This window comes from Anolis carolinensis, chromosome 2 (assembly GCF_035594765.1).
Source record: "Anolis carolinensis isolate JA03-04 chromosome 2, rAnoCar3.1.pri, whole genome shotgun sequence".
NCBI lineage: Eukaryota > Metazoa > Chordata > Lepidosauria > Squamata > Dactyloidae > Anolis > Anolis carolinensis.
Genome location: NC_085842.1, coordinates 33,944,677 through 33,961,595, shown reverse-complemented (window position 1 = coordinate 33,961,595; position 16,919 = coordinate 33,944,677). Strand labels below are relative to the sequence as shown.

General features: G+C 40.0%; 1 protein-coding gene across 3 annotated transcripts in view; it reads right to left on the bottom strand.

Annotated features, from left to right (window-relative positions):
- il17rc (interleukin 17 receptor C) overlaps positions 1 to 16,919 on the bottom strand; it is a 39,559-nt gene that overhangs the window by 3,914 nt on the left and 18,726 nt on the right. For all 3 annotated transcript variants that reach the window (XM_008105567.3, XM_008105566.3, XM_008105569.3), the window contains 9 exons: positions 15,784 to 15,843; positions 14,905 to 14,968; positions 13,722 to 13,906; positions 10,651 to 10,701; positions 9,464 to 9,509; positions 7,172 to 7,302; positions 4,855 to 4,914; positions 4,436 to 4,493; positions 1,585 to 1,680 (listed from right to left, as the gene is read on the bottom strand). In XM_008105567.3, coding sequence (XP_008103774.2) covers positions 1,585 to 1,680; positions 4,436 to 4,493; positions 4,855 to 4,914; positions 7,172 to 7,302; positions 9,464 to 9,509; positions 10,651 to 10,701; positions 13,722 to 13,906; positions 14,905 to 14,968; positions 15,784 to 15,843 — 751 coding nt within the window. The remainder of the gene's footprint in view (positions 1 to 1,584; positions 1,681 to 4,435; positions 4,494 to 4,854; positions 4,915 to 7,171; positions 7,303 to 9,463; positions 9,510 to 10,650; positions 10,702 to 13,721; positions 13,907 to 14,904; positions 14,969 to 15,783; positions 15,844 to 16,919) is intronic.

Sequence of the window (16,919 nt, the reverse complement as noted above, 5' to 3'; positions counted from 1 at the left end):
TTTAATGGAAAGGAAATGGAAAACAGCGAACTTGCCTGCCAAAAGAAAATTAGTTTTGCAAGAAGCAGCCAGGGTTAAAAACTTTTTTTATCCAATGTGCTAGTATTTTAAATGTTTATTTGCAGTAGCAGCAGAGAATTTCCAAATGACATATTTCTCAGTTACAGTCCAAAAATCTAAAGCCTGCTTTATTCTCACAAAACACTTATTGAGTTGTATTTTTATCCTATCTGTGCTTCAAGTAAGGTGGCATACGTATTTTCATGCTATGGGATCCTCATAGTGTTCAGGGAAGGTAGACAAAGCTGAGATAATGACATATCCACAGTAATTCTTCCAGATAGGAGCTGTGGTGGCACAATGGATTAAACCCTTGTGCTGGCTGAACTGCTGACCTGAAAGTTGGATTGCTGACCTGAAGGTTGGCGGTTTGAATCCGCAAGACAGGGTGAACTCCCGTCTGTTATGTCTAGTTTGTATGTACATGAGAGAAACCTCCCAACTGGATGGTAGCACATCCGGGTGTCTCCTGGGCAATGTCTCTGTAGACAGTCACTTCTCTCACACCAGAAGCGACATGCAGTAATAATAATATAATAATAACTTAATTTTTGTACCCCGCCTCCATCTTCTCGAAGGGACTCGGGGCGGCTTACATGAGGCAAAGCCCAACAACACAGTTAAAATGCAATTACATAAAAAATGCAATTCACAATACAAACAGAATAAAACAAAACATTATAACAGCAATAAAAAGCATCAACCAGCTACCAATTTCAGTTCCTATTGTCTTCGTGGGGATGTGGGCTAATTGCAGCAGTAAAGGATAGGCTGATAAATAAAGTGCATAATCATATGGTAGTAGATACGGGTAATGGTAAAGTACAAGGCTAGATTTTGGTCCCATTTGGGCAATATATCTGACAGGCTGTCTATTCAAAGGCACAATGGAGTATGTCCTCAAGTTGCTTCTGACACGATAAAAAAAATTCTTCCAGATGGGTAAACCAGAATGGAAATGCAAAAGATATACAGTGTTCCCTCACTTATCACTGGGGTTAGGTTCCAGGACCACCCGCAATAAGTGAAAATCCGCGAAGTAGGGACACTATATTTATTTTAATATTTATACATTATTTTAGTAGTTATACACTATTTTAAGTCTTTATCACCCAATCGTGTGTTGATAAATCACCTCCTTCTCTTGTTGCCACTTGGGCTCTTTTTCTCTCCCTTTGGCTTCACCTTCCTTCCTTCCTTAGGCTGTAAATTGTATTTTTTAATGATTTATAATAGTCTTTTAGAGTTTATTGAAAAACCGCGAAACAGCAAATCCGCGAAAAGTGAACCGCGAAGTAGTGAGGGAACACTGTAGTGCATTGAAAGGTTTGGGGGAAATGGCACTTTCATCTATCTCAACAACCAACAAAATAGTTTACCAGTCAGTGAATGTCTCTTATTTGGGCCACTGCTAACAACAAAGCCCACACTTAGTCAGGAGAGAAAAAAGCAGCAGTAGAGACAGAGCTCTGATTGATGCTAGGGTTGGAGTAGCTTTTGGGGAGCAGGAGAGATGGTTTGTACCTTTCAGTGCTTCCTTCTTGAGCAGCAACACAAACAGGATAGAGCAGAGTCCAAAGAGAGTGATCATCCAGGCCAATATCCAGCGTGTTCGGTAATCTGTCCACAAACACGGAGAAGGGTAGAAATCAGTAGGTGATATTGGTTCCCAGGCTAATTGCAGGGTGAAGATTTTGAAATCCAAAATCAGAAATTGTCCATAAGACTGGTTGAGATGGTGACACTCTTGCTTTCTGTGTACACAAGCTTTATTTTATGTATAAAATTACACTATGTAACAACATTTGAAAAAAAGTTCTGTTCTTGGTATGAAAGTGTTATCTGTTTAATTGTGTAGTGCTTACTTTGACAGTACAGTAGAGTCTCACTAATCCAAGCCTCGCTTATCCAAGCCTCTGGATAATCCAAGCCATTTTTATAGTCAATGTTTTCAATATATCGTGATATTTTGGTGCCAAATTCGTAAATACAGTAATTACAACATAACATTACTGCGTATTGAAGTACTTTTTCTGTCAAATTTGTTGTATAACATGTTTTGGTGCTTAATTTGTAAAATCATAACCTAATTTGATGTTTAATAGGCTTTTCCTTAATCCCTCCTTATTATCCAAGATATTCGCTTATCCAAGCTTCTGCCGGCCCGTTTAGCTTGGATAAATGAGACTCTACTGTAGTTGCTATACTCCAGAAACTTCATTTTTGTGGCTGCCACAAATTATGTTGAATTGGTTGTGACTCTACTGTGTTTCCCCGAAAATAAGACAGTGTCTTATATTATTTTTTTACTCCCAAAGATGTGCTAGGTCTTATTTTCAGGGGATGTTTTATTTTTCCATGAAGAAGAATTCACATTTATTGTTGAACAAAAAAATTACATTTATTATATACTGTATAGTAGTTATCACAAACCAACATAACCAAACCAAACAAACTGTGACTCCTGTCAAGAATTTCTTGTTACTACCATTATTTACATATACAACTGGTATGTACATTTACCAATCCTGCGTACTCTGGTGTTTGTTTGGCGGGCGCCGGGCATGCTTCCAAACAAAAACTTTGCTAGGTCTTACTTTCGGGGGAGGCCTTATATTTAGCAATTCAGCAAAACCTCTACTAGGTCTTATTTTTTGGGGATGTCTTATTTTCAGGGAAACAGGGTATGAGATATTCATTGAAAAACTATAGCAAAATATGTTGCAGGATGTTCTGAAAAAAAAAGTTTTTACAGTTTATGGAACCGCAGGTGGTGTAGTGGGTTAACTGAACTGCTGAACTTGCTGACCGAAAGGTTGGCAGTTCAAATCCGGGGAGCGGGTTGGGCTCCTCCTGTTAGACCCAGCTTCTAACAACCTAGCAGTTCAAAAACATGCAAATGTGAGTAGATCAATAGGTACCGCTCCGTTGGGAAGGTAACGGCACTCCATGCTGTGTAATGCTTCCCCAAATGGCCTTGGGACCTTTCACACTACATAGTTATAGCATTGTTGGCTTGCTGTGAGTTTTCCAGGCTGTATGTCAGGAGAGAATACTTCTGGAACATGGCCATACAGCCTGGAAAATTCACAGCAACCCAGCGATTCCAGTCATGAAAGCCTTCGGCAATACATTATAGCATTTTTATTCTCCTTTATGCGCCTCTACCGGGCCCTGCTGAGGAAGAGCCAGGCCTTCTCCGCCTATGAGTACAGGATCTATGCCATCAGAAGAATAAAAGATGATTTCAGAGAAAACCAAAACATCAATGATTCAACAGAAATTGAAACACTACTAAACAAAGAAAAAACTAATCTGGAAATCATACGCCGACAGCTGGATATTCTTACCCCGCTGTGTAACTGTGGAGATTTGGAGTTCAACATCAGCAATGGCACAGCTTTGTAGTTCAGTAACTAAGAAGTTGGGAACTTTTGACTATGTGTGCAGTCAAAATATGAGAAATAAACTGAGTTTACTGAGGTTGAATGAACCAAAGCGGAATTCAAGCAAGATGGAAATGGTACTATAACAAGAGGAACATTTTCATCATTTGTCAGTAGGATTGCTGTAACTCCCAGTAGCAGTCGCAATGATCAGCAATTCTGTTGCTTACAGTAACATACTATTATGAAATAAATGTAGAGACAGGAGTATATTCACCCAGTTCAACAGCAGTAGCAGTGACTTAATTCAACTTCTAATTCCAAGGAAACGGATTTGATATTCTACCTTAGCTGGCTTTTAATGGCTTAAATGTTTATTATTTAACTGATAATTATTTAAATTACTTGTTTTAATTTGTGTAATGCATTGAATTTTGTTGTTTATTTTTTTACTTTGTATTGAATGTTTGCCTCTATTATGTTGGAAGCCACCCTGAGTCCCCTAGGGGAGATAGGGCAGGCTGCAAATAAATTATTATTATTATTATTATTATTATTATTATTATTATTATTGACACAATGACATAGTATGACACAGCAAACAAGATAGATATGCTGGATTTCGTATCACAAAATCACAAGTTGAACACTTCCCAATCGTTTAGGACTGTGTGATAATAATAATAATAATAATTATTATTATTATTATTATTATTATTATTATTATTATTATTATTATTATTATTATTATTATTTCTGCCATGCCATGGCTGCATCCTTTGAAATCCTGAGGCTTGCAGGCTGGTGAAGTACTATGGTAGAGGTCTCTGGTTGAAATGTCTCCCTAAACAGCAAGACCCAGATTCCATAGGATGAAACTATGGCATTTAAAGTAAGATCATAATGCTGTAACTGTGTATTGCTGGGCAAGGTTATCTCTCCAAGAAGGCATTCTTGTTGCTCCGGTCTCTGCCTTGAGACACACTCACATTTCTCCAGTGAACAGGTCCAGAGGGTGCCATTTTCCCCATCCTCAGCTTGCCACATCTGTAAAGAAATATATAGATCATGGGTTTGCCTCCTAAAAGGTTGCAAAATCACAGAGCTAGAAGAGACAACCTTTAATAACAGGAGTGGCTACCAAGTGCAAATCTACTTGATGGCAAACAAACATCAAACCCACTACAGATGCATGGGCAACATACAGTAACAATGGCTATCAACAAGCAACCTTTCCCTGATGCAGTCATTCCCAAATGTTGCTCTTTGGGAGTTTTGGACTTCATCTCCCCGAATTCGTGACTGCTTTCTTTGCTGGCTGAGGCTTCTGGGCTTTGAAGTACAAAACCGCCAGAGGACCCAAGTTTAAGAACCAGTACTACAATCCAACCCGCATCCTCACACTCACCAGCATGCACTCTCCTGATTGCAGGTCATTTTGTAGGGCTTCCTTCAGGAGTCCATTTCTCTGTGGAGAAGAAGGGAATGCAGTTAGTGTTACAAAGGTGACAGCTGAGCTACATACTCCACACAATCCAGGGCCAGTAGCCCTTCTGTTAGAGAGGGAGAGTTGCCTGCTTCAGGAAGTAGATTTGGGCTGCCATCCTGATGATCATTCCCAAACAGTCTGTCTCCAACATAGGAAGAAAAGGCAGCAACATCACCTTCCAGATATGCTTGTTCCTATTAAATTGATATTCTGATAATAATTGGCCTAGGCATGCTGCCTAAACATGCTGAGATACTAGAATAGCTAATGTTAAAATAGAGACATGTCCCATTCTGCTTGTAATATGTTTATAGTGATGGATGGTGTTAAGAGCTAACAGCATCAGCAGCTAGCACAGTGGGTTAAACCGCCAGCTATAGAAGATCTTGCCAAACTGAAGGTTGGCAGTTCATGCCACAGGTTGAGGTGATCTCCTGCCGTCAGCCCTAGAGTCTGCTTACCTAACAGTTCAAAAACAGCAATGTGAGTAGATAAATAGATACCATTTTGACAGGGAGGTAAAAGGCGCCCCTGAAAACATGCCAGCAATTCGATCAGGAAGGCATCCATGGACAACAGGTTCCTCGGCACAAAAAAATGAAACAACAGCACCTCCCCATGACCGAATCGAGTACAACCTCCAGATGCCGCAGATGAAAAAAGAGGGAAGCCTTGCCTCTGTTTATGTACTGTCTGTCTTTGTTGTCAATTGTATAACGACATTGAATGTTTGCCATATATGCACTCTGTCATCCGCTCTGAGTCCCCTCAGGGAGATAGAGCAGAATATTTCACACACACACACACATATTAAAGCTGGAATGATAATAGATTATATTGCATTCTGAATGTATCAAGTTCTCTCATTAAGAGTACACAAGGAACTGTATACAGGCAGTCCCCAAGTTATGGACAAGATAGGTTCTATAGGCTTATTCTAAAGTTGAATTCGTATGTAAGTCAGAAAAAAATGGCTTGTGGAGACAAGGATTTGTAATAAAGCTTCAGTGGAAACATCTTTTCCCCATGATAACTCTTACATGAGTGAATTTCCCTTCTTAGAGGTTGATTTCTCCCACTTTCTGTTGTTTCCTCCCATTCTTAACTAGGAGTCTTTTGTAAGTGAGATGCTTGTAACTCAGGGACTGCTTATATAGGAAAGGCTTTGTGAAATGTCTGCGAAATGTCTGCACATTATCTGAACAAATATCATGGCAATTATGGGAAAAATCTGAGGACAAATGATTTGTGTCTACAGTTTCGATGGTATTGTTAACCTATGTGGTAACTAGTACAAAGACTTATAAATAGATAAATTCCTCAAGAAAATATATTATCTTAATCACGGTATAATTTGATACAATTCTGTCTTATGCACATTATAATGAAATAAGAAAACTAAGTTCTTAGACATAATAATAATCATAATAATAATAATACACTTTATTTATATTCCGCTCTATCTCCCCAAGGCGACTCAGAGCAGATTACAATATACAGAGATAGGCAAACATTCAGTGCCTTAATACTGTGAAATAACAATGACATAGAAATACACAGGAAAAGGCAAAGGCTTCCCCTTTCATATCCGGCTTTCTGGAGGCAGTGCTCAATTCTGTCCATGGGGAAGTGCTCTTGTTCCATTTCCAAGCCAAGAAGCTTGTTGTCTGTAGATATATCTTGGTTGTGTTGCCGGCATGGCTACATGGGCACTTTTAGTATCGTCCTGCCAAAGCGGTGCCTACTGCTCTACCCACATTTACATGTTTTTGAACTGCAAGGTTGGCAGGAGCTAGGGCTGTCAGTGTGAGCTCACCCCGACCCGCGGCTTCGAACTGCTAACCTATACGTCATCAGATTCAACACTTCAACAGTTTAACCCATTGTGTCACCATGGACATTGCTACATAAGTGTTTACATATCTATGAATATCTATAATAAATAGCTCAAAAAGAGTACCAAAGGAGCCTGCTCAATTCCTGTGTAAACGTCCTGAAATTCCAATACTTAAGAATGCTTGCATGGAATGCTGATGTTAGCTTGTCTGATTTATCCACCATAATGAGTTGAGTAACTAAGGTGACCAAGGCAACTGGGATAGCTGAGTCCGCACTGCCATATATTCCAGTTCAAAGCAGATAAACTGGGATTTTATTCAGCTGTGTGGAAGGGGCTTGAAAGATATAGATGCAGACCTTCCATGGCAACGCCCCCCCAAAAGAAGACAGTCCTTACTGTGCTGACAGCCTGAGCAATGTGCACCCAGGTGCCCTGCTCCAAGACATGAGCCGAGAAGTTCCCTTGGGAATCTAGAGTTGTCCAAAACAGCAAATCCTGCCTCATTGAATGGGAGTTTTCTTTTATTTCTAGGAGAGAAACAAAGCACAGTGAAAAAGATAGCTGTTGGAATAGTTTGTGGCAAAGAGTTTCAGTCCCTAAACTACAAATCTAGACCAGCCCATCGATGCACCTCCAAACTATGACTCTCAGCCAAGAAATCATTAGCTATGTTGTTTTTTTATTATGGCAGCTGTAGTTCAAAAGACCTAGGCCTTTATAAATAAAATCCCACATTATCTGCTTTGAACCGAAATATATAGCTGTGTGGCCTCAGATAACCCAGGGCCCTTCCACACAGTCATATAACCCAGAATATCAAGGCAGAAAATCCCACAAGATCTCCTTTGAACTGGGTTATCTGGGTTCACACTGCCCTATATTCCAGTTCAAAGCTGATAATGTGGGATTGTATTCAGCTGTGTGGAAGGGGCTCCTGTTCAAAGCAGATATTTTGGAATTATATGCCTTGATGTTCTGGGTTATATGGCTGTATGGAAGGGCCCCTAGAAAGCACCAAGGTGAGAAAGGCTACTCCAGGCTGCCGTGCCCTCCAACTATCCCAATTTGGTACAGATAGTGCAGGTTAATGTTGTGTTACTCCAGTTTTTGAGCCACTTGTAAAATATCCCAGTTTTCTCTTCTCCTGTAATTTCCTCTTTTTGTCCTTACCTCAGTTTTTAGAAATTGAATTAAATAATAATAATTGTTCTCAACTCAACAGGAAGGAGAGGAGGGGACAATGTCTTCCCCTTCCCAGGAGGCTCAGGCCAAAGTAAACAGCTGCAGCTTCTCCTAGCTTTTCTGTTCTCCTTCATGAATAATGCTTGCATTTCTGACCACAGCCTGAAGTTGTTTACTAATAATAATATAATAATAACTTTATTATTATATCCCGCCCCATCTCCCCAAAGGGACTCGGGGTGGCTCACATGGGGACCAAGCCCAGCAATACACAATAAAATACAATCACATTAATACATTTAAAACATATAAACATATAATACATGAAAACATACTCAAGCAATAGCTACTAGTCAGGCGTAGTCCCATCTGCGCAATGTTGAATTTAGAAAGCACAATAAAACAAAAGTTTGCCTTTTTGGATTGTACTCCACTCCTCATCTCACCCCTGCAACTGGGAAACTGGAAATCACAGGTCAGGGCCATATGTTCCAGCAAAGCTTCAAGTTCAGCATCTATCTTTTGTTGCAGTTCTTGACCTGGTGACCAGTACAATAATATAAATGGTGCTGAAGAGTGGCTGAGATTGCCTTTGGTTTCTTCATGCCACCATCTTGTCTATCATCACCATGGTGTCTTGTTGTAGGCAGAGAGACCCAAATTAGTCAAGTATCAATGCCTTTTAAAAATATATCATCTGACCATAACACTATGTAACTAAATTTGGAAAAAAAAATCTGTTCGTGGTTTGAAAGTATTATTTCCTGTTTAATTGTGTGATACTTAGTTTGAAACTAGTTGTTACACTCCAGACACTTTTGTTTTTGTAGCTGCCACAAACTATGTTGAATTAGTTGAAACTCTATGAGATATTCATTGAAAAACCGTGGCAAAATGTGCTGCGAGAGGTCCCACAAAAACAAGTTCTTGAAGTTTAATAAACTTTTCCCATGCTTTTACGATAGAACCAATTAGGAAATGACATTTATAACCCAGGAACAAAAATAGTGTTACATAGTGTTTGGGTGACTTCGGGAATAGTAGTCTTAAATCTGCAAAGATCTGTGTTTTGTTTTTTGAAAGATAGGCAGACATGGACTTCGGTATATGAGGCCTTTTGGTCTATGCTGTGCTTCCAATCTGGAGGGGTCCCCTGGGTCTTCAGTTTATACAAGAGATCAAAATCTCTGTTCCTTCCAATATAAACAACACTCATTGGCAGGTGGTTGGGTGTGCTTGTGTAAGTACAATCGAAATAAGGATTTCACCAGAAGGCAAAGCCTCTACATAGCCCCAAAGTCAGGTTCTTGTTCTGGGTCAGACGAGCCCATATCTGTGATTCATATTTTAATGTCATTAGATTTCGCTAATTAAAACAATGTTACCACTCTGCCTGAAAGCAGGGACTGTTTTTATCCTTTAACCTTTGTAGGGCCTTCTGGAGCCTTTTTTTCAGATGATGTTTGCCCAAATAATCTATTTTTAGTAGTGTACAAAGATACTCACCTTCCTGCAGGCAGCTCTGGAGATAGGGGCTTTCTTTGCTAATTACCTACATGAAAAGAAAAATATATGAATCAACAGGGGAAGAGATCAAACTAACATAAGATGGGACACAGCTTTCATAGGCTTATGTCTACTTCATCAGATGCATTCATTCCATGCCTCTGATGATCAGACTTAAGTCCCCAGAACTTTTATCTCAATCTCAAAGATGTGGCAAGATCTTCTTGTAAGGGATATGTAAAGGTTACACAAATATTGTAACCTTTACTAGTTCCTTCCAAAAAATTAGTTAAGTGCATTCAAAGCATTTTAAATTCATTCTGGCATTGATTGATAATTGTATGTTGTCCTCTTAGCAATACAATCCATACCATGAAACAAAAGTAAGAAAAAAAAGCACAAGTACCAAAAGTAATTGCAACATGGAACATCATTCCATGTTGCAATGAGTGCTACAGTTGGCCTTCTGTATCCACAGTTTCTGCATCCCTAGATTCAACTACTGACTTGAATATATATATTTTTTTTAATCCAAAAAGCAAAGCTTGATTTTGTCATTTGATAATTTTACTGTGTTGCTATGTATAATAGGACTTGGGCACCCATACATTTTGGTATCCACAGGGGTCTTGGAATCAAACTATAGTAGATGCCAAGGGTTCACTTTATAATAGTGACTCTCAACCTGTGGGTCCCCAGGTGTTTTGGCCTACAACTCCCAGAAATCCCAGCCAGTTTGCCATCTGTTAGGATTTCTGGAAGTTGAAGACCAAAACATCTGGGGACCCAAAGGTTGAGAGCCACTGCTTTATATGGAAAATCACTTATTTTCACAGCCTTGTAACAACTTCCAGGAATGGAATTATTCTTAAAAAACTAACTTCAGGTGTGTTCGATAATACAGAACGTTGAATAAGTGAAGGCTGGATAAGTGAGACTCTCTTGTACATATAAAAATTGTGTTTGCTAAGTGGGAGTATAAACAAAAATGATGTAGTCAGGAAGTCAATATACAAAAGTAGATTTTATAATTACAAATTCCTTTCTAAAAAGTGTGCAGATTTATTTTAAGAGATCCTTAAAGGAAAATGCACAGAGATTTTTCTAAGGAATATTTTAAACACACACATTTATAAAGGATACACGAATAACCTGTTTTTCTGGTATCACAATTATGGGGGTCCTACCTGCACGCAGAGGTTGGGATGTGGTCTTAATCCTGGGAACTCCTGCAGCTCCTATGGGATTAGGAAAAAGGGTTTCATATTTAAACTTGAGCAAAGACTGGGCTACTGCCCAAATTTTCCTGTGCACTAGATTTGTGCCTAAATGTCCACATGGATTAAATGACTGAATCAGACTTCATTGAAGCTGCCCATAGAAGTTCCCCCAGTCCTCAGTTCCCCACTATTTGTTTTGGAGGGTTGTCAAATAGACTCTTTATTTCAAAAGGACTTGTCTTATCCCCAGAACTTGAAGTGTTACTATTTTGGACCCCGCTTATTCCAGCACAGCACACAGTATATAGGAGAAGAACTAGAAATGTGTGAAGCTTTCCAAACTGTGTGTCATGACACATACCCAAACCAAACATAAAACTTCTGCACCTGTGAATGAAGCATTAAATCATATATTTTAAATATATAAATGAAAAGTTTCCATGAGATATGCTGTGTCTCCATCATTTTGTTATTACCATGTATGTGTGTGTCTGTATCTCTTATAAGGGGTTGGCTTAACCTCAGGTTTGCCAGTAAGACTGAACTACTATGTTCAAAATGATGCATGTCTAAAAGGTTTAGACGTTTGGAAAACTCTACTTTAAGGGTTCTTCTACTTGACTTCCCATCAGCCCTGGCCAACAGTGAGATATGATGGGAGTAGCCACTGACATCTGGGAGGTCGATGTTTCCAACCCCAAGATAATAGACATTGGGTTGCTGTGAATTTTCTGTATGACTATGTTTCAGAAGCTTTTTCTTCTAACATTTCCCCCACATCTACGGCAGGCATCCTCAGAGGTTGTGACGTCTGTTGGAAACTAGACAAGTGGGGTTTATCTATCTGTGGAATGTCTAGGGTAGAAGAAATAACTTTTTTCTGTTGGAGGCAAGTGTGAATGCTGCAATTAGCCACCTTGATTAACACTGAATAACCTTGCAGTTTCAAAGCCTGGCTGCTACCTGCCTGGGGGAATATTTTGTTTGCAGGTGTTAGCTGTCCCTGATTGTTTCCTATCTGGAATTCCCTTGTTTTCAGCATGTTGTTCTTTATTTACTGTCCTGATTTTAGAATTTTATAAATTCTGGTAGCCAGATTTCGTTCATTTTCATGGTTTCCTCCTTTCTGTTGAAATTGTCCACATCCTTATGGATTTCAGTGGCTTCTCTGTGTAGTCTGACACGGTGGTTGTTAGAGTGGTCATTGAAATCCACAAGCATGCAGACAACCTATCAAATGTTCCCAATCCCACAACATTCCCATCACCCATCACCGTTACCTCCCCACCCGAGTGGTACCTATTGATCTATTGATTTGCATGTTGGCAGAAGCTGGTGCTAATAGTGGGAGCTCACACTGCTTCCGAGATTCGAACTGCCGACCTTTTGGTTAGCAAGTTCAGCAGCTCAGTGGTTTAACCAGCTGCGCTATTGAGGGCTCTACACTATTTACACTACTTCTTCTTAAACCTAACTCAGTGTTGGGGTCTCAAAAATCTGGAAACAGTAAAAGGTTTCTGAACCATTACCTAGTGCCTGTTTTAGACATTATATGAATCTATTAGTATGCAGTTTTAACAGTGGACTCTGCAGAAAATCCTTCACCTGTACTTCATAAAAATGGGAAATTAACCTGTTTAGCAAGCCTTTATTATCAATAAATGCTTGATTTTTATACTTATTTTATACACCTGTATACCCAGGATCTCATAAAAATTTATTTGGCAGAAAGGGGTTGCAAGTCGAAAAAGTTTTAAAAGCCCTGATCTACACTAGCATGACTTAGTGGAACAGCAAGTTGGTGGAGCAATAGGTTAAACCCTCGTGCTGGCTGAATTGCTGACCCGAAGGTTGGGTTGCTAACCTGAAAGTTGTCAGTTCAAATCTGTGAGAGGAGTTGAGCTCCTGCTTGTTAGCTCTAACTTGCAGGGACGTGAGATAAACTTCCCAGCAGGATGGTAACACATCCGGGCATCCCCTGGGCAATATTTCTGTAGATGACCAATTCTCTCACACCAGAAGCGAAGTATGTTCTCAAGTCGCTCCTGACACGATAATTTTAAAAAAGCAAGTTGGTATGATAAAATCTCTAGTTCTCCACATGTTCCTTGTTCCTCACCCTCACCTCATTTCTTCCCATCGATTTCCCTTCTTTCTCTACTGTGATGTCTCATGGGCCATGTAGTCCCCTTCCTAGTACTATTGTGGCAGACGAAGAGGAAAACTTGGGTTTCCCACCGTTTCAGCCAGAATTGGAGCCCTTGCACCTGCAGGATGTTTGCCCTCCAGAAGTCAGCCAAACAAGCCTTGGGCAGAATTCTCCCCCATTCTCTCGTAAGGATAATTATAATCGAGATAGAGGCGCTAGGGAGGCGAAGCGCCGAAGCGCCAGAATCGCTGCCAGACAATTAGCTGATTAAGCCTGTTTCCCTTGGGAAATCTTAAGGAGTCATGCATCTGGACACAGTATGGGTTTCACTTCTTGTTCCCCAGGGAAAGTGTTCCTTGGCGGGAAAACAAGATCCTATATAGGTGTTTACCCGCAAGGAGATCCTTGCGGAGTCAATTCGTCAGCTTCGGGAGTGAGATCGTGTGTGGACTACGCTACTCCTGTTCCTTGTTTCCAGGACCTTGTTCTTGTTCCAAGCCTGCCTTGTTCCCCGGACCTCGCCACGGACCCAGTTCTTGCTTCTTGCTTCTTGTTGCCTCGAATCAAGTCTTGTTTGCCAAGAATCTAGTTTGTTTTCCAGCCTTGTTGTCAAGCTCCATTGGACTAAAGGACCCTGTCATTTCCCCACACTTTGCTCGGCAAAGTGTGTGTTTCGGTTATTGGATTATAACTTTGGACTCTAATATCTCATATTAGACATTGATTTCCTGGACTATATTTGACCTTTCCTGAAAGGTCTACTTCTGAACTATATTCTTCACTTGTTTTTATTGACTTTATATATTCCTTTAATAAAGATATTAGATAGATTCTGGTCTCTGTGCATGGTTATTGGTGCTCTGCAGCCTGGGTCCTGACATCTACTCACAATTCGAATGAGGCCCTTGCGCAGCTGGGGATGCAAGGGATGGCAGGCAAGGTCTTCTCCCTTCCAACATGGGACCAACTCTCCTGGAAGGTCACACGGTGCAGAGAAAGAGCAACTCAGCACTTCACGGAAGGCTTTCACCTTGAGGTGGCTCTTTGCCCAGGCCCTGGATAAAGCTTCAGCATCTGAAATGGGAAGTTGGGCTTTGGAATGAAGGTTGCCACCACATCATCACATAAAACATCCACAGCAAGAAGGTTCAGCCCACACTGTTCAGGCATCCATGTGTTGATTTTCCCACTCCAAGTACAGATATTGTAGTGTGTCCACCTCTACAAAGATATCCCATAGAGATTAATTCTTCCTAGAATCATATAATCATAAAGTTGGAAGAGAACATATGGGCCGTACAGCCCAACCCTATTCTGCCATGCAGGAAAAGGACACTCAAAGTACAGTAGAGTCTCACTTATCCAAGCTAAATGGGCTGGCAGAAGCTTGAATAAGTGAATATCTTGGATGATAAGGAGGGATTAAGGAAAAGCCTATTAAACATCAAATTAGGTTATGATTTTACAAATTAAGCACCAAAACATCATGTTTTACAACAAATTTGACAGAAAAAGCAGTTCAATATGCAGTAATGTTATGTTGTAATTACTGTATTTACGAATTTAGCACCAAAATATCGCGATATATTGAAAACATTGACTACAAAAATGGCTTGGATAATCCAGAAATTTGGATAAGCGAGGCTTGGATAAGTGAGACTCTACTGTGGCACTGACAGATGGCCATTCTGCCTTTGTTTAAAAGCCTCAAAATAAAGGAGCCTCTACCACACTCCGAGGCAGAGAGTTTCATTGTTTAGCAGCTCTCATGGTCAGGAAGTTCTTCCTAATGTTCAGGTGGAATCTCCTTTCTTGTAATTTGAACCCTTTGCTTCCTAAAATAAAGCTGAGTACAATTTGGAAATGACTTTTCATATTTACTTTGAACCCCTCTTTATCCAGAACTTCGAAAAGTTTTCTTTGGACTACAACTTCCAGATTTCACCAGACAGCATGACTCCAGTGAGAGAATGCAAAAACTGTAGTCCAAAATATAACTTTTCCAAAATCTGCCCCTACCTTCCTTTGGGGCGACAAATACAAAGCTGAATAGGTCAATATATTTTTCTTACTGTTTGTAAAAGGGCAGAGGAAGGTTCGAGGTGAATCATCATAGTCTTCAACCTTGGGCCAAACCTATAACACAGGAACGAAATTACAATTGCACAAACCAAATGGAATAAGGCCCCATTTACACTGCCATATAATACAGTTTGGAACTGCTTTATATGGTCAGTGTAGATGGGGCCTAAGCAATGAAGTGTGTCAGGAGCAACAAGATCATAATAGGGTTGCTGTGAGCTTTCCAGATTGTATGGCAATGTTCCAGAAGCATTCTCTCCTGATGTTTCACCCACATCTATGGTAAGCATCCTCAGTGGTTATGACGTCTTACAACCTTTCAGGATGCCTGCCATAGATGTGGGCAAAACGTCAGGAGATAACGCTTCTGGAACAAGGCCATACAGCCTGGAAAACTCACAGCAACCCAGTGTTTCCGACCACGAAAACCTTCGACAACACAAAGATCATGATAGCTAACCATGCCCGCATATATTGGATGGGTAATAATTTTGCTTCCCGGAATTTAATACAAACTGGAATCCAAATTGTAACTGGAGAACATTGTTTTCCAGGTTCAGGATGCAATTTGGGTGACTGCAACAAGATATGAATCCACATCTAGACAATGCTAACTTAAAACCTATGTACTTAACAAGTTAGCAGAAGAAAACAAATTGAAAATTCACACAAAAAGATGCATGAATTTCCATGTAAAGTGAAAAAAAATCACCATCAGGTATGAGTTCTAGATCAGGAAGCTTTAATTTTACCAAAATCCCTATCCAGCATTTATGTACGTATATATAGATGCACATAGAGTCTTTGAGTTTAGCAAAAGAAACAGTGCAGATTATAAGACAAAGATGAGTGGAATGGTAAATCCTTACCTGCAGGCATAGACAGGGAAACACCTGTGAGATAGGTAAGCTCACATTTTCAGGTGCAGTCTAAAATGCAAAAATGAAATGTGGACAGAATGAGAAAACTGAACTTGATTCAGGTTCCTCTCCCTCTACTATTTTCCAAATCCCATCATAACTCAGGCATAAAAAGACTCCCCTTTCTCCCTCATTTCCTGTTTAGCTGGTTGTTTGTTTGTTTGTTTTGAGCAACATCAACATAAGGGATATGTTGGTGCTCAGCAAGATGTTGGGGATTTCTTAGAGGATGAGGGGGATGATGGGTTTCCTAATGAGGAGTCTGTGTGTGATCAGGGTGAACTGCAAGGCTTAGATCAGAGAGAAATGCAGACAAGTGACAATGAGACAGAGGATGTTTTGGATTCCCATGTCCGTTCCTTAGCAACAGGGGAAAAGTCAATTTCTCTTGGGAATTGGCCTTCAGCTGATAATAAGTTTTCCCTCATGGAGGGAGTGAAGGATAGATTAATTAGTCAGACAGAGAGGCTCTGTGGGAAGTCCTTAAAAACCAAGTGTGTGAGGCACGATCTCATGGCTTCTTGGTCGGGCCTGAGCTTAAATTAAGTGATGTTATTTGGTGTCTCTCAGAGCAGACAATGTTACTAAAAGATTCAGGTCCCTGTTTCACATCTCGAGTTCATAATTCAAGTTTCTTGTGTTTGACTATGTGGATTTCATGTATTTTGCCATTCTTGGACCATTGTGTTTTTGTATTTGGACTATTGCTATTTTATAGTTCCTTTCCTAAAGCCTTTTTTTTTTTTTTGGAAAAGCCCCTTTTTTCCTTTTGTACTGGCTTTTCTTAATAAACTGTTGTAGTTAGTACTACTGGGCTCTGGTATGATGCTGGGTGAAAAGGTGTCTCAAGGCTAGAATGCAATAGGATTCAACTGAACCTGGTTTTACTATAGCTGTGTGTATCTGCCTATAATAGGCAAGGTAAACAGCAACTGCCTCCATAATGCCTTACAAAGCATATATAAAGAGAAACACAGAGAAAAACTGGCCTCACCAACTCCTCCAATACTGTAAGTTAAAAAAAGCACACAACAAAAGCTCTGGCACCAACATGAAAATCATAAGGAACCAGTATTAAAATCACT